At 43.5% G+C, this 18,928-nt stretch overlaps 1 protein-coding gene across 1 annotated transcript in view; it reads left to right on the forward strand.

Moving 5' to 3' along the window:
- The window catches only part of LOC121283313 (E3 ubiquitin-protein ligase TRIM50-like), a 36,644-nt gene extending 19,336 nt beyond the window's left edge, over positions 1 to 17,308 (forward strand). Inside the window, exons 5-6 of the mRNA XM_041197760.1 lie at positions 9,847 to 9,971; positions 15,487 to 17,308. Coding sequence (XP_041053694.1) covers positions 9,847 to 9,971; positions 15,487 to 16,031 — 670 coding nt within the window. The 3' untranslated portion in view covers positions 16,032 to 17,308. The remainder of the gene's footprint in view (positions 1 to 9,846; positions 9,972 to 15,486) is intronic.
- Positions 17,309 to 18,928: the final 1,620 nt, after the last annotated feature.

Genomic DNA, 18,928 nt, shown 5'->3' on the forward strand with positions numbered 1-18,928 from the left:
TTCCTAACAGCTCTGTGGGTGTTCCTACACCACATGGACTGCAGTGGTTCAAGCAGGCAGCTCACCACCATCTTCTCAAGAGCAATTAGGGATGGGCAATAAATGCTGACCTAGCCAGCAATGCCCACATCCCATAAACAAATTAAAAAATAATTGCGAAAAACTCATTGTCAGGAGAAGGGAAAAACATTGGTTAGTATAACTCTGCAAGATACAAAGTTAGACTCCAGCCCAGTTTTCTCAAATAATGTGTCTCATCCACTGCCTCAGAAGAGCATCCTCAACTTGCACCAGTTCTCTCTATCCTAATTTCCAACAACAACAGATCCATCTGAGTGACATTACTGATAAATTCGAGTTGTATCTTGTCAGGCCATTCCCATTTCAAACTGAACTGAGACTGACCAAAATTATTTTATATACACCTTACAGCTAGCAGACAGAGGACATTACTATTTCTTCAACCTGGGATTTGAACCCACGTCCCAGACATTAAAAACAAGTGTCTATAACCAGAGGAAACAGATTTAAGTTAATTGGTAAAAAGTCCAGGGGGAGGGAGCAAGGGGAAATATTTTTATGCAGTAAGTTGTTATTATGTTTGAAAAGGTTGTGGAAGCAGATTAAATAGTAACTTTAAAAGGGAATTGGTTAAATACTTAAAGAAGAGAAATTTGAAGGCTAATGGTAAAATAGCAGAGAATAGAGCTAATTGGATAGCTCTTTCTAAGAGCCACCACGGGCACAATGGGCCAAATAGCCTTCTATGTGATGAAAGATTCTATGATTATTATGCCCATACATTTATATGTACTTTTACATTTTGAAGGGGATGACCTTGCTTTCCTGATTGAGGAGTTGTTTTAACTTTTCCCAGTAATGGCAATTGGACCATATTGGATCAGACCGCCCATTATACCCCTCTCCCAATTTACTTTTTCATTGACCATTGATTCTTCAGAGTACTGTGGGATTCAGATATATACAAAGATAGAATTACATAAATATTACAATCGGAGTAGAGGCCAGTTAGCCCCACGAGTCTCTGTTGGGAAGGTATAGCTTTCGCTTAATGTCTCCTCAGAAAGATAGCACCTCTGGCAAAGCAGTGCTCTCTCCATGGTGCACTGAAGTGTCAGCCTTGATTATGTGCTAAATCAAGTCCTTGAATAGAGTCTGTACCCTTTTTGACTCCTGAATACATATTACATAATACAGAATTATTGGTAATTGTCTGCAGTTCTAATGAAGAAACAACAACTTGCATTTCTGTTGCACTTATTTGCGAAGATTGGGGAAATCTCCCGTATTATGTATGCATATTCATGGCATAGGTGAGTGCTCCCAGATTAGGTAGAAACTGATTGGAGGCAGGGGTAAGGAGCAGAAGAAAACAAAGAGGGGGAAGAAGCTCTGTTGAGGTGGAGAATAAGAACATAAGAAATAAGAGCAGCATTGTACCACAGCACTGTGGATGTACCTAAACCACATGAACTGTAGCAGTTCAAGAAGGCAGCTCATCACCACCTTCTCAAGGGCAATTAGGGATGGGCAATAAATGCTGGCCTAGCCAGGGACACCCACATCCCATGAATGAAAAAAAAAAAGGCCATTCAGCCACTCAAGCCTGCTCTGCCTTTCAATAAGATCATTGCTGATCTCATTGTGGCCATAACTCCACTTTCTTGCCTGCTCCCTATACCCTTGACTTCCTTGTAGATCAAAAATATATCTAACTCAACCTTGAATATATTCAATGACCCAGCCTCCACTGCTCCCTGGGGAAGAGAATTCCAAACACTAATGACCTTTGAGAGAAGAAATTCCTCCTTATATCCATCTTAAATGAGAGACCCCTTATTTTTAAACTGTGCCCCCTGGTTCTGGATTCCCCAACGAGAGGAAAAGTTTTCTCAGCATCTACCCTGTCAAGTTCTCTCAGAATCTTAAATGTTTCAATAAGATCACCTCTAATTCTTCTAAATGTCAATGTGTACAGGCCCAACCTGCTCAACCTTTCCTCATAAGACAAACGCCACATCCCAGGACAAAAACAGAATTACCTGGAAAAACTCAGCAGATCTGGCAGCATCGACGGAGAAGAAAAGAGTTGACGTTTCGAGTCCTCATGACCCTTCAACAGAACTAGGTGAATCCAAGGAGAGGGGTGAAATATAAGCTGGTTTAAGGTTGGGGGGAGGGGGTGGAGTGGGGTGGGGGGGTTGAGTGGGGGGAGAGAAGTGGAGGGGGGTGTGGTTGTAGGGACAAGCAAGCAGTGATAGGAGCAGATAATCAAAAGATGTCATAGACAAAAGAACACAGAGGTATTGAATTTGGTGATATTATCTAAACGAATGTGCTAATTAAGAATGGATGGTAGGGCACTCAAGGTATAGCTCTAGTGGGGTTGGGGGGGCATAAAAGATTTAAAAATAATGGAAATAGGTGGGTAAAGAAAAATCTATATAAATTATTGGAAAAAACAAAAGGAAGGGGGAAGAAACAGAAAGGGGGTGGGGATGGAGGAGGGATCTCAAGACCTAAAGTTGTTGAATTCAATATTCAGTCCGGAAGGCTGTAAAGTGCCTAGTCAGAAGATGAGGTGCTGTTCCTCCAGTTTGTGTTAGGCTTCACTGGAACAATGCAGCAAGCCAAGGACAGACATGTGGGCAAGAGAGCAGGGTGGAGTGTTAAAATGGCAAGCGACAGGGAGGTTTGGGTCATTCTTGCGGACAGACCGCAGGTGTTCTGCAAAGCGGTCGCCCAGTTTACGTTTGTTCTCTCCAATGTAGAGGAGACCGCATTGGGAGCAACGCATGCAGTAGACTAAATTGGGGGAAATGCAAGTGAAATGCTGCTTCACTTGAAAGGAGTGTTTGGGCCCTTGGACAGTGAGGAGAGAGGAAGTGAAGGGGCAGGTGTTACATCTTTTGCATGGGCATGGGGAGGTGCCATAGGTGGGGGTTGAGGAGTAGGGGGTGATGGAGGAGTAGACGAGGGTGTCCCGGAGGGAACGATCCCTACGGAATGCCACCGGGGTGGGTGAAGGGAAGATGTGTTTGGTGGTGGAATCATGCTGGAGTTGGCGGAAATGGCGGAGGATGATGCTTTGAATGCGGAGGCTGGTGGGGTGATAAGTGAGGACAAGGGGGACCCTATCATGTTTCTGGGAGGGAGGAGAAGGCGTGAGGGCGGATGCGTGGGAGATGGGCCGGACACGGTCCTGTCAACGACCGTGGGTGGAAAACCTCGGTTAAGGAAGAAGGAGGACATGTCAGACAAACTATTTTTGAAGGTAGCATCATCAGAACAGATGCGACGGAGGCGAAGGAACTGGGAGAATGGGATGGAGTCCTTACAGGAAGCGGGGTGTGAGGAGCTGTAGTCGAGGTAGCTGTGGGAGTCGGTAGGCTTGTAATGGATATGGTGGACAGTCTATCACCAGAGAGTGAGACAGAGAGGTCAAGGAAGGGAAGGGAAGTGTCAGAGATGGACCACGTGAAAATGATGGAGGGGTGGAGATTGGAAGCAAAATTAATAAATTTTTCCAAGTCCCGGCGAGAGCATGAAGCAGCACCGAAGTAATCATCGATGTACCGGAGAAAGAGTTGTGGAAGGGGGCTGGAGTAGGACTGGAACAAGGAATGTTCCACATACCCCATAAAGAGACAAGGCCCTCACAAGGGCCCTCAACCGTGTCCGGCCCATCTCCCACGCATCCGCCCTCACGCCTTCTCCTCCCTCCCAGAAACATGATAGGGTCCCCCTTGTCCTCACTTATCACCCCACCAGCCTCCGCATTCAAAGCATCATCCTCCGCCATTTCCACCAACTCCAGCATGATGTCACCACCAAACATATCTTCCCTTCACCTCCCCGGCGGCATTCCATAGGGATCGTTCCCTCCGGGACACCCTCATCCACTCCTCCATCACCCCCTACTCCTCAACCCCCGCCTATGGCACCTCCCCATGCCCACGCAAAAGATGTAACACCTGCCCCTTCACTTCCTCTCTCCTCACCGTCCAAGGACCCAAACACTCCTTTCAAGTGAAGCAGCATTTCACTTGCATTTCCCCCAACTTAGTCTACTGCATTCGTTGCTCCCAATGCGGTCTCCTCGAGAGACCAAACGTAAACTGGGCGACCGCTTTGCAGAACACCTGTGGTCTGTCTGCAAGAATGACCCAAACCTCCCTGTCGCTTGCCATTTTAACACTCCACCCTGCTTTCTTGCCCACATATCTGTCCTTGGCTTGCTGCATTGTTCCAGTGAAGCCCAACGCAAACTGGAGGAACAGCACCTCATCTTCCGACTAGGCACTTTACAGCCTTCTGGACTGAATACTGAATTCAACAACTTTAGGTCTTGAGATCCCTCCTCCATCCCCACCCCCTTTCTGTTTCTTCCCCTTCCTTTTGTTTTTTCCAATAATCTATATAGATTTTTCTTTTCCCACCTATTTCCATTATTTTTAAATCTTTTATGCCCCCCCACCCCCACTAGAGCTATACCTTGAGTGCCCTACCATCCATTCTTAATTAGCACATTCGTTTAGATAATATCACCAACTTCAACACCTCTGTGTTCTTTTGTCTGTGACATCTTTTGATTATCTACTCCTATCACTGCTTGCTTGTCCCTACAACCACACCCCCCCTCCACTTCTCTCCCCCAACACAACCCCCAACCCCACCACCCCCCACACCCCCCCACCCCCCACCTTAATCCAGCTTATATTTCACCCCTCTCATTGGATTCACCTAGTTCTGTTGAAGGGTCATGAGGACTCGAAACGTCAACTCTTTTCTTTTCCGCCGATGCTGCCAGACCTGCTGAGTTTTTCCAGGTAATTCTGTTTTTGTTTTGGATTTCCAGCATCCGCAGTTTTTTGTTTTTACCACATCCCAGGAATCGGCCTAGTGAAATTTAACCAATTTATTTAACCAATTCCTTGAAATGCTTCCAATGCAAGAACATCCCTCTTTAAATGAGGTGACCAAAACTGTACACTGTACTTTAGGGACAGGAATTTCCAGCCCTGCCCACCACCGGTATTGTCCAGTCCAGCTAAAAGTAATTGGACTTTTGGCTGGACTGCCGCATCCCATCGATGGGTCCTTCCACAGGAGGGCTGGAAAATCCCAGCTTCGGTGTGGTCGCACCAATCCCCTGTACAGTTGTAGCAAGATTCCCTATTTTATACTCCATATCCCTTGCAATAAAGGCCAACATTCCATTGGCATTCCTAATTACTTTCTGTATTTGCATACTAACTTTTTATGATTCATGTGCAAAGACACCCAGATCCCTCTGTACCACAGCATTCTGCAGTCTCTCCCTTAAATAATATTCTGCTTTTCTATTCTTCCTGCCAAAGTGCACCTCACATTTTCTCACATTTTGGTCCATTTGTCAATTTTCTGCCTACTCACTTAACCTAGAGACATCCCTTTGCAGACTCTTTATCTTGCTGTCCTATCTATCTTCATATCATCAGCAAATCTGTCTTTAATACAGTCAGTCCCTTTATCCAAGTCATTCATATAGATCATAAATAGTTGAGGCCCCAGCACTGATCCCTGTGGCACTCCATGATTTACAGTTTGCCAAATTACCCATTTATCCTGACTTTCCTAATAGTTAGCCAGTCCTCCATTCATGCTAATATATCACCCCCATCACCATAAGCTCTTATCTTATGTAGTAACCTTTTATGTGGCACCTTATTAAATTATTAAATGTCTTTTGTAAATCCAAATGTACTGCATCTACTGTTTTCCCTTTATCCACCCTGCTTGTTACATCCTCAAAGAACTCTAATAAATTTGTCAAACATAATTTCCCTTTCACAGCACCATGTTGACTGTGCCTAATTTTATTATGATTTTCTAAATGTCCTGCTACTATCTCATTAATATTGGATTCTAACATTTTCCCAATGACAGATGTCAGGCTAACTGGCCTAACATTTCCTGCTTTCTGTCTCCTTAAGGAGATTTTTTTTTTAGGGACGTGGAACTTGAAAATGAATTGAACCCGGCAAACCTCATTTCATGTAGGAGTCCAGTAGTCAGCAGAAAGAGGACAGATTCATCCCTTTAACCTGGTCTTTATTTAAAGCAAGATCCCGGGAGTGAAAGGAATGGGCTAGCTCACTGTGCTACTCAGTTCTCGCAAATTATCTCCATTTTTGTTAATGTTATGATCTGGCAGATGATGTGCGCCAGGCAGATCAAACCCACGAGGGAAACTTGATCATGTAGTCACAACGATTATGCAATTTGTATTTTATTTCAAGATGCATGCTCTGAATTCAGTAGTAATAAGTCCACCAAGATTCTAGAGGTTTTTTACAAAACTAAATCAAACATTTATTAACAAAGGAAAAGATTTCAAGCACACACACAGATCTACAAATTACTACCATAATAACTCCTAAAAACCCCTAATTAATCTGGCTTCCAGTTACACCCCCGTTAAGGCAACAGTAAACAAAAAAAATTAAATTTTAAATAGATTCCAGCCAGTTAACACAATACCCTGGATAGTAGGATTCAAAATGGCTTTTCCCAGCATCGGTTTCTGTAGACAGCAACTTAATGCACAATTACTTGGAGGCTTTTCACACTTCTGCTAGTTCTTACAATGCCTTACAAAAACAGAATTACCTGGAAAAACTCAGCAGGTCTGGCAGCATCGGTGGAGAAGAAAAGAGTTGACGTTTCGAGTCCTCATGACCCTTCAACAGAACTGCGTGAATCTTAGAAAAGGGGTGAAATATAAGCTGGTTTAAGGTGGGGTGGGGGGCGTGGTGGGGGAGAGAAGTGGGGGGGATGGTGTGGTTGCAGTGACAAGCAAGCAGTGATAGGAACAGATAATCAAAAGATGTCACAGACAAAAGAACAAAGGAACACAGAGGCGTTGAAGGTGGTGATATTATCTAAATGAATGTGCTAATTGAGAATGAATGGTAGGGCACTCAAGGTACAGCTCTAGTCGGGGTGGGGTGGAAAGGCTAGCAGGGCATAAAAGATTTAAAAATAATGGAAATAGTTGGAAAAAGAAAAATCTATATAAATTATTGGAAAAAACAAAAGGAAGGGGGAAGAAACAGAAAGGGGGTGGGGATGGAGGAGGGAGTTCAAGATCTAAAGTTGTTGAATTCAATATTCAGTCCGGAAGGCTGTAAAGTGCCTAGTCGGAAGATGAGGTGCTGTTCCTCCAGTTTGCGTTGGGCTTCACTGGAACAATGCAGCAAGGCAAGGACAGATATGTGGGCAAGAGAACAGGGTGGAGTGTTAAAATGACAAGCGACAGGGAGGTTTGGGTCATTCTTGCAGACAGACCGCAGGTGTTCTGCAAAGCGGTCATCCAGTTTACGTTTGGTCTCTCCAATGTAGAGGAGACCTCTACAATGCCTTCCCTGACACATAGCCTCGTTTCCCTTTATACATGTTTATCCCTTTAAATGCAAATTCCATTGTTCCCATATGTCTTTGGAACTTTATTTTTTCATAATATTAATCTATTCATGGTGCTAATATTGTCAATAGCCTTTGCAAAAATTAAAACACACAGCTTGGCCTAGGTTCTCTGGCTAGGTGTAACATTCTACCATCTCTTTGAAATTCAAAGTACCCTGATTTATCTAAAAATGCAAATTCTCCTCACTTTACCTTCTAAAACTTCAACCATGTTTACGTATTTAGCATTTCAAACCCAGCTTCCTTTTGCCTCTAGACCAGCTTTCTTCAATTCAATTAAATCCACACACATATACACGAGAGAAACTATCCAAACCCCACTATTAACCTGCTTTTACAATAAGTCACAATAATATTATGAGAATTATTATACTTTTATGAGAGTTAACCTAACCTTCATTTCATCCTTTAGTTTACTCTTCTCTTGTACAATAGTTGCTTTGGTGGCATCTTGGTCATGAGGGGGCTCTTTATTTTCTAGACTGAAGAAAAAATAAATTAGAAGCTAAAAGAAAAGTGTATGTACAATGTTTACACTTACATTTTTTGAAGATGTGGCTTACCTATCATGGGTCAGTCAGTAGTAGGCGAGACTCTAATTATGAGATTTAAGCACATGAAGGAGCTTGAGCATGTCAGGCTGCAATGAAAAGACTGGAAGACCTGTACAATATTGAGACTCCTTAAGATCTGCAATTGCTGAACCTGGAAGGAGTGAAAAGGAAAAATACACAAAACTAAATGTAAAATGAGGAACTCTATTCAACTTCCTCATTCATTCACGGGGTGGTCTGTGTAAAGTTCTTGCATTATATCACCTCCCAGCAGTTTTGCTGGGACAGCCTCAACTGGAGTATTGTGTCCAATTCTGGGCACAGCATTTTAGGAAGGACATGAAGATGTTGGAGAAATATTTATGAGAATGGTTCCAGGGATGAGGGACTTCAGTTATGTAGATAGATTGGCGAAGCTGGGGCTGCTCTCTTTAGAGAAGAGAAGGTTGGCAGGAAATTCGATAGAGGTGTTCTAAATCTTTAGGGGTCTGGACAGAGTAGATAGGGAGAAACCGTTCCCATTGGTGGAAGGGTTGAGGTCCAGAGGACACCGATTTTAGGTGATTGGCAAAAGAACCAGAGGCGAGATGAGGAAAACCTTTGTGCAGCAAGTGGTTAGGATCTGGAATGCACTACCTGAGATGTTTTTTAAAATTCTTTCACAGGATGTTGGTGTTGTCGGCTAGGCCAGCATTTATTGCCCATCCATAATTGCTTCTTTGATGGGATGTGGGTTTCGCTGGCTGGGTCAGCATTTATTGCCCATCCCTAATTGCCCTTGAGAAGATGATGGTGAGCTGCCTTCTTGAACCGTTGCAATCCATGTGGTGTAGCTACACCCACATTGCTGTTAGAAGGGAGTTCCAGGATTTTGACCCAGCGACAGTGAAGAAATGGTGATATATTTCCAAGTCAGGATGTTGTGTGACTTGGAGGTGAACTTGCAGGTGGGGATGTTCCATGCATCTGCAGCCCTTGTCCTTTGAGATGGTGGAGGTTGTGGATTTGGAAGGTGCTGTCAAAGGAACCTAGGTGAATTCCTGCAGGGCATCTTGTAGATGGTACATACTGCTGCCAATGTATGTGAGTGGTGGAGGGACTGAATGTTTAAGCTGGCGGATGGGGTGCCAATCAAGCAAGCTGCTTTGTCCTGGATGGTGTCTAGCTTCTTGAGCGTTGTTGGAGCTGCACGTATCCAGGCAAGTGGTGAGTATTCCATCAGACTCCTGACTTATGCCTTATAAATGGTGGACAGGCTTTGGGCAGTCAGAAGGTGAGTTACTTTCCACAGAATTCCCAACCTCTGACCTGCTCTTGTAGCCATAGTATTTATATAGCTGGTTCAGTTCAGTTTCTGGTCAATGGTAACCCTCAGGATGTTGATAGCGTGGTGGAGGCAGATTGAAACATGGCTCTCAGAAGGAAATTGGATAATTATCTGAAGAGAAAAAAATTTGCAGGGCTCTGGGAAAAGGCAGAGGACTGGGATACAGAGCCAGCACGGACTCAACAAGCCAAATTGCCTCCTTCTGTGCTGTTACCATTCTATGATTCTATAATTCAATGAATGCAAAATGAAGAAACTAACAGACATGAAGATTATCTGTTGTCTCCCTCTGTTACATTTAAGATTACAAGGCCATTCAGCAGAATATACTCCCCCTTTAATTGTAGATTCAACCTTGTCCACTGACAGTAGATCAACCGTATCAACTTGCTGTTGTCTGTTCAGAAAGGCATGAAGTTTCATAAGCTAATACTGCTGTGTAGCTTTGAGCGTTTAATCCATTTATGATTCTTTTAGTTGCAAACAGGTGCCACAGCCACTGTCAGACAAAACCTTCAGCACCATCTCCTTCAAACCTGGCTTTAGACATGATGATATCAAACTGACAGTCTGGAAAAAACTGCAGAAGAGGATTTTACCAGGTGGGTTTGAATGATGGACTCAGTAGCAGATGAGATCTAGTTGAGGGATCATGTTACCAGGTGAAATTATACAAAATAATCATTTTCAACAGGTAAGAATGAGTAAAGGCATCATGTGACCAGTTAACAGTGAGTAAAGAGATTGTCACCGTGTAAGTTTGGTGCATCATTACAGATAGGACTTATAGATTAAGTTATTTATCAGAAAATATATTTTTGTTAGTTCATGACCAACATTACCTCCAGAAGGAACAGGAGGTCATGGTGATAGGGTTATATAAAATAAGGTGTGATGAGGCTTGTGTGGAGCATAAACACTAGTTCAGTGTTGAATAATCTGCTTCTGTGCTGTAATTACTATTTAATGTGTAAGTCACAATCTCTCTGACTTTGTGTAAAATGGGTCATAGCTGTTGACAGCCCATTTTCTTTCTCTGCTATTCTTATTTCCACAATACTGCTCTTTTATCATTGCTGTGCCAAAATCCTCTAATTCCACACCTGAACCCAATGTTGAAGCACCACCAGCACCAAGATTGCAGCAGTCCAAGGAGAAGGATCACCACCATCTTCTGAGGGATGGAGAAAAAAATATGCTAGTGTTGGACCCATCCCAAAGCAAATGATAGAAAAATAACACATGTAATGGTCTGTATCTACATGGGCTTGTGCAGTGCTGTTTCAAGTTTGAGAAAGACAATGCATCAAACGTGCCTGCATAATTTTAGCCACCATAAACGAGACAGTTTAAGGATGTGCCCTGAAGTGTTACAATCCACATGACTGTGGTGTACTGATAGTTATGAATTCAGAACAGCTTCATGCTGTATTCTTATGCTTGCTTATTCCAAACTCATTATAGACTCAGGTCAGCAGAAGAGATTTTAATTAAGTGAATCTGTACTATATTCTACCCCAAGACTAGGAGTGAAATCCTGGTAGACTTCCCTCTCTGGGTACCCAGTAGGCATTGGAGGTTAGGTGATTGTCTATATTTTCCTCCCCCCGGCTATGTGAATGAGGGAATTCCAGTCATAGGCTCATCTTGACTGGACCTTCTTCCAAAAAAATAAGGTAGCAAATTTGAGCCCAGCTGAGGGCCTGTATGAGTTAGGAAGCACCAGGAAATCCCAGTGGAATGCAATTGGGGTGAACACCTGACATTGCGTTTACTGTTTCTCCTTACGCCTCTTCCAAGAATCTCAACACCAACCCGGACAAAGCAGTCAGATTGATCCCCATCCATTCACTTCACTACCAGCACATTGTGCAGTGTGTCTTGTTTGCAGGATGCACTGCAGCAATGTGCCAAGGTTCCTTTGACAGCACACCCCAAAACCTGTGGCTTTCTCAACTTAGAAGGTCAAGGGCAGCAGGTGCATGGGAACACCAACTTCAGTCATGCACCAACCTGACTTGGAAATATATTGCAGTCCGGTCATCAACTTTTAGGTCAAAATCCTGGAACTGTCTACCTAACAGCACTCTAGGTGCACCTTCACTACATGGGCTGATAAGAACATAAGAAATAAAAGCAAGAGTAGACAATTGGGTCCCTTGAACCTGCTCCACCATTCAAAATGATCAAGACTGATCATCTGCCTCTGTGCCACTTTCTGCCCAATATCCATATCCCTTGATTTCCTGAGAGACCAAAAATCCATCTCTCTGCCTTAAATATACTCAACATTGAAGCCCTTATAACTCTCTGGGATGGAGAATTCCAAAGATTCACAATCCTCTGTAAAGAATTTTCTCCTCATCTCAGTCCTAAATGATTGACCCCTTAAGCTGATACTGTGCTGCCCCTATCAGAGTCCCCAGTCAGAAGAAACAATCAATCAGTGTCTACCCTGTAAAGGCCCTTCAGAGTCTTGTATGTTTCAATGAGTTCACCTCTCATTCTCCAGACAGTATCAGCCCAATTTACTCAGCCTGTCATCATTGGACACCCCGGAGATAGATTTTGAGTAGATCTAGCAACTCAGGACTGGGCATCCATGAGGCACTGTGGGCCATCAGCAACAGTAGAATTGTACTGGAACATAATCTGTAACTTCATGGCCCTGCATAACCCCCACTCTAACATTATCATCAAGCCAAGTGATCAACCCTGGTTCAATGAACAGTGTAGGAGGATGTGCCAGGAGCAGCACCAGGCATATCTTAAAATGAGGTGTCAGCCTGGTGAGGCTATAACGCCGGACTATTTGCATACTAAACAGCATTAGCAGTAAGTGATAGACAGAGAATTCTATCAACGGATGAGATCTAAGCTCTGCAGTCCTGCCACATCCAGTCGTGAATGATGGTGGACAATTAAACAGCTCACCGGAGGAGGAGGCTCCATAAATATCCCCATCCTCAATCATGGAGGAGCCCAGTACATCAGTGCAAAAAAAACTGGTGAAACATTTGCTACAATCTTCAGCCAGAAGTGCCGAGTGGATGATCCATCTCGGCCTCCTCCGGAGGTCTCCAGCATCATAGATGTTAGTCTTCAGCCAATTCGATTCACTCCACGTGATATCAAGAAACCGCTGAAGGCACTGAATACTGCAAAGGCTATGGGCCCTGACAATATTCTGGCAATAATACCAAAGACTTATGCTCCAGAACTTGCCGCGCCCCTAGTCAAGCTGTTCCAGTACAGCTACAATACTGGCATCTACCTGCCCAGGTATGTTCTTACACAAAAAGCAGGACAAATCCAACCTGGCCAATTACTGTCCCATCAGTCTACTCTCCATCATCAGTAAAGTAATGGAAGGGGTCATCAATAGTGCTATCAAGTGGCACTTGCTTAGCTATAACCTGCTCGCTGATGCTCAGTTTGGGTTCTGCCAGGGCCACTCAGCTCCTAACCTCATTACAGCCTTGGTTCAAACATGGACAAAAGAGCTGATCTCCCGAGGTGAGGTGAGAGTGACTGCCCTTGATATCAAGGCTGCATTTGACTGAGTGTGGCATCAGGAGCCCTAGCAAAACTGGAGTCAATGGGAATGAGGGGGAAAACTCTCCACTGGTTGGAGTCACACCTAGCACAAAAGTTGTGGTTATTGGCGATCAGTCATCTTAGCTCCAGGACATAACTGCAGGAGTTCCTCAGGGTGGTGTCCTCAGCCCAACCATCTTCAGCTGCTTCACCAATGACCTTCCTTCCATCATTATGTCAGAAGTGGGGATGTTCACTGATGATTGCATAATGTTCAGCACTGTTCACGACTCCTTAGATACTGAAGCAGTCCATGTCCAAATACAGCAAGACCTGGACAATATCTAGGCTTGGGATAACAAGTGGCAAGTAACATTCACGCCGTATAAGTGTCAGGCAATAACCATCTCCAACAAGAGAGAATCCAATCATTGCCCCTTGATGTTCAATGGCACTACCATCGCTGAACACCCCATTATCAACATCCTGGGGGTTACCATTGACCAGAAACTGAACTGTCTAGCCATATAAGTATTGTGGCTACAATAGAATGTCAGAGGCTAGGAATCGTGCGATGAGTAACCCACCTCCTGACTCCCCAAAACCTGTCCACCATCTACAAAGCACAAGTCAGGAATGTGATGGAATACTCCCCACTTGCCTGGATGAGTGCAGCTTCCAAAACATTCAAGAAGCTTGACAAATGTCCAGGACAAAGCAGCCCACTTGATTGGCACCACATCCACAAACATTCACTCCCTCCACCACCGACGCACAATAGCAGCAGTGTGTACCATCTACAAGATGCATTGCAGGAATTCACCAAGGTTCCTTCAACAGCACCTTCCAAACCCCCGACCACTATAATCTAGGACAAGGGCAGCAGATAGATGGGAACACCACCACCTGGAAGTTCTCCTCCAAGTCACTCATCAGCCTGACTTGGAAATATATCACCGTTCCTTCACTGTCACTGGGTCAAAATCCTGGAACTCCCTTCTTAACAGCACTGTGGGTGTACCTACACCACATGGATTGCAGCGGTTCAAGAAGGCAGTTCACCACCACCTTCTCAAGGGCAACTGGGGATGGGCAATAAATGCTGGTCCAGCCAGCAAGCCCACATCCCATGAATGTATTAAAAAAATTCCATGAACCAATCTAGTGAACCTTCTCTGTACCACCTCCAAAGCAAGTATGTCCTTTCTTAAATATGGAGAAGAAAACTATACACTACTCCAGGTGCTGTCTCATCAAAGCCGCATACAATTGTAGCAAGGTTTTTTTTTGAAAAATGTACTTTATTCATAAAATATCTGGAAGAACATTTCAAAACATTTCAAAATCACCATCACAAAAGTACAATCAGATTCAAGTTTACATATGGATCACAAGGTGCATCAATACAATCAATGAATATTACAATCATTTCAATATGGTCAATGCAGACAATTAGACAATGGTATTGGAGTTATCAACATACATCATGTTGCACTCTGAGGTGCTTCAATACAATTATAATACAATTAGTATTCACTGCATACATTCATTTTGAGCTGTATAGCCTGAGGGGCTCTCAACAGTTCCTAGCCCCTTGGTGCACTGTGGCAGAAAGGTCTTAGACAGCAACCTTTCCCCATTGTGCCTTTGCGGCAGCTGCCCCAAGCTTTGGCGTGTCCCTCAGCACGTAGTCCTGGACCTTGGAATGTGCCAGTCTGCAACACTCGGTCAGGGACAACTCTTTGTTTTGGAAGACCAACAAGTTTTGGGCAGACCAAAGAGCGTCTTTCACCGAGCTGATGATCCTCGAGGGGGTGAGACTCCTGTTGGAAGGATCTGACAGGGAGGGCCTTTCTCACCACCAGCCAAGCTACATCTTGGTGCTTGTTGGAAAGTTCGGCAATGAGGCATTCTGCCAAATGACTTTGACAGTCTGCTCGGGGAACCATCCCACAGGATCCACCCTCTCCATTTCCCGCAGGGCCTCTAAGATGTTCCATGCTGACCACTGCCTGATGGACTTGTGGTCAAAGGTGTTTCTCTGCATAAATTTTTTCACGAGGGACAGGTGGTACAGCATGGTCCAACTACTTGGAGCGTTCCGCGGCAACATGGCCAGACCCATCCTTCGCAACACCGGGGACAGGTAGAACCTAAGCATGTAGTGACACTTGATGTTTGCATACCGAGGGTCTACGCACAGCTTGATGCAGCACACAACTGTAGCAAGATACTCCTAGTAATAAAGGCCAACATGCCATTTGCCTTCCTAATTTCTGCAGCAGTTCAAGAGAAAGACCCATCACCTTCTTCTCAGATGCAACTAGGGATAGGCAATAAATGTTGGTCTTGCCAGCTGTACTCCAAAGATGAATTTAAAAAAAAACAATATACCAACATGCACCCCATTTCAGCACCCCAGAAGGATGGGCATTGAGGCATGATATCTCAATTTGCATAACTGGTGGTGAAATGTAAATCCATAAAATCGAATTTAATGTTCATCTTCTGAATTCAGGCTGGATGTTTTCTCCGTGTATATTGATTATTCTATGGAATTATTTCTCTGATTTCTTTCAGAACCAGAGGAATTAAAATTGGATCCAAGCACCGCACACCCAATTCTAATTATAACCAACAGTAGCACCAGGGTAGAATGTGGAACATACCTCAAGCGCTTGTCAATAATACAGGAGCGATTTGACTACAACACCTGCATCCTTGCCAACAAAGGTTTTTCCTCGGGCAAGCACTATTGGCAAGTGATTGTCAACGATAAGATGAAGTGGCGTCTTGGTGTCATCAAAGGGACTACCACCCGCAAAGGAAAGCTAAATAAAACTCCAGAGAATGGAGTCTGGATGATCGGAGTGAAGGAGGGAAAGATTTATGAGGCGTACAAGAATCCCAAAATCCAACTTTCACTATTTGTGAGGCCGCGTAAGATTGGCGTGTTCCTGGATTATGAGGGAAGGCGACTCTCATTCTACAATGTGGATAATCCCGATGAGTTGAGCTTAATCTACACTTTTGATGCAGACTTTCAAGGGAAGATTTATCCAATTTTTGACCTTTGCTGTGTTGACAGAAGTGACTTAGCACCTATCACACTTTGCCGTGTATAAACGCCTCCAACCACACAGCAAGAAGCATCATGTATAGCCTGTAACTTCACTATGATATCATGACAGCCATTTTGCTGTCATAATTACTGCCACCTGATTTTGTAACACGGTTCATCCAATGAAAGGCAGAACTCAAATGACTAGCAGATCTCCTGTGTGATCTAAACATGGTTGTAATGTTTAGCTGTAAGTTGGACCTCTATTTAATGGAGCCTATCCCTTTATGGCTACGGATCTGTGTGGGGCGCTAGTTTTGCATAAACTGTCAAAATGCTCGGAATTTGTTAAGGTCAAAGAAGGCAATTAACTTGGTAAATTTCTGGCTCCAGGTCAAAAGAACCAGTCATGAAAGGTCTGGCTTTCTCTCTCATTTTTTCAAGATTGTTTCCATCTGTAACAAAGAATCATATTTGATACGTGGTGTCTATTGGGTGACATTTGGAATGTAACAGCAGTGTGAGAGATGTGTTGGATGCAAGCTATTTGTCATATATTATACATTGAATCCTATAATCATACCATAAAATCTTATGGCACAGGAGACATTTAGACCATTTTACCTGTGCCAATTCTTTGAAAGAGCTATTCAGTTAGTCCCAACCTCTTCTTTTCCCATAGCCCTACTAACTTCTTCCCTTCATGAATATATCCAATTCCTGTTATGGTTGAATCTGTTCCACTGTCCTTTCAGGCAGTGCATTCCAGATCATAATAACCTGATGCGTAAAATAAATTCTCCTCATCATGCCTCTAGCTCGTTTGCTAATTACTTTAATCCTGTGTCCTCTGCAAGTAGAAACAATTTCTCCTTATTTATTCCATCAATACCTCTATTAAAACTCCTCTTAACTTGTTCTTCTCTGAGGAGAATACCTCCAACTTCTCTAGTCTCTCCATGAATCTGAAATCCCATATCCCTGGTATCATTCTTGTAAATCTCCTTTCCACCCTCTCTGAGGCCTTGACACCCTTTCTAAAGTGTAGTGCCCAGAAATGTACATAATACTCCAGGTGAGGCTTATCTCATGATTTGTAAAGGGGTGGTATAATTTACTTGCTTATGTACTCTATACCTCTATTTATAAAGCCAAGGATACCATGGCTGGGATTTTCAATAGGAGGCAGTATTAGGACCCATTGTGGGTGGACATTGAAAATTGGGGTCCTGGTGGTTGTCTCCAGTTTCTGACATCTTTGGGATAGTCTTGGATTTTCCAAGGGATGGATCGGGGAAGCTTTCTGATGCCAATTAACATCTCCTAGATTTTTGAGGGGCCTATGTAGACCAGGATTGAATTTTCAAAAGGTTGTGTCCTGGAGGTGCTCAGTGCCACTCACGGTGCCGAGCTTGCCTCTTGTACAATTAGGCCATTTACATTTAAAAATCACGTCGTGGTAACGACACATATCGGGCCCGGGGTTGTGACCTGGAACACATCCAGGTGTTGAATTCCCAACTCCAATTGAAAAACTGGCCCCATGTGACCATTTTTACAGCCTTATCAGCTTGTCTTGTCACTGTCAAAGACTTCTGTACATAAATTCCCAACGTGTCTGTTCTTGCACTCTCTTTAAATTGTACCAATTAGTTTATATTGCCTCTCTGTATTTTTCATACCAAATTGCACCATGTCATACTTCTCTGTTAAATTTCATCTGCCATGCAGATGAATTTCACTAGACTATGTTCTCCTGAAGTTTGCTACTATCCTCCTCACAGTTTATGAGATTCCTGCAAACTTTGAAATTATATCCTGTATACCCAAGCCTGGATTGTTTATATATATCAGAAAAGACAAAGCCCTGGGGTGCACCACTGTTTATTTTCACCTGGTCTGAAGAACAACAGTTCACCACTATTCTGTGCTTTGGGTCACTTAAACAGTTCCATATTGATGCTGTCACTGCCTCTGTAATCCCATCTCACATAGATATTAGAATGATATAATGGCTGTGGAATAGAAGATGCTACAACCTTGAGCATCCAGTGCCAAAATCAAAAATATTTATTTGCATGCTGGCTTTCGCTATTGTTAAACAATGTCCTTCCAATCTGCTGTATAAAGCATATGGAATTTGTTCTAAAAATTGCAATTAATTAAAAGAGAACTAAAGGTTCCTAACTGCTGCTCCATTGCCTTATAAAGGTGAGTAGCAGAAAAAATTAATTAATAAAATTAATGACTGCAAATATAATCAAACTACAGTAGCACTTTGTACTGTTTTCCACCTATTGTACTCCTCAGAGCACACAGTGCAGATCATTGGCTCTTGAGGGAAATGGAAGTATTACAGAGTGACATGGTGAGTGTAGTGGTATTGACACTGGACTAGTAATCCAGAGACCCAGGGTAACGCTCCAGAGTCCTGGGTTCAAATTCCCCCACGGCAGATGGTGGAATTTGAATTCAATTAATGAAAACCTGGAATTAAAAGTCTAATGATGACCATGAAACCATTGTTGATTCACCAAAGCTCTGTAGGGAAGGAAATCTGCCTCTGAAGAAGAGTCATACGGACTTGAAACGTTAACTCTGCCTTTCTCTCCACAGATGCTATTAGACCTGCTGAGTCTTTCCAGCATTTTCTGTTTTTGTTTCAGATTTCCAGCATCCGCAGTATTTTGCTTTTATCTTAAGGAAATCCACTGTCCTTACCTAATCTGACCTACATGTGACTCCAGATCCATAGCAATGTGGTTGACTCTTAAATGTCCTCTGAAATGGCCTAGAAAGCCACTCAGTTGTATCAAACCACCACAAAACCTAAAAGGAATGAAACCGGATGGACCACTTGGCATCGACCTAGGCACTGGAAGCAACACCAGCACACCCAGCCCTGCCAACCTGGCAAAGTCCTCCTTACTAACACCTGGGGGCGGCTTGTGCCAAAATTGG

This window comes from Carcharodon carcharias, chromosome 10 (assembly GCF_017639515.1).
Source record: "Carcharodon carcharias isolate sCarCar2 chromosome 10, sCarCar2.pri, whole genome shotgun sequence".
NCBI classification, from domain to species: domain Eukaryota; kingdom Metazoa; phylum Chordata; class Chondrichthyes; order Lamniformes; family Lamnidae; genus Carcharodon; species Carcharodon carcharias.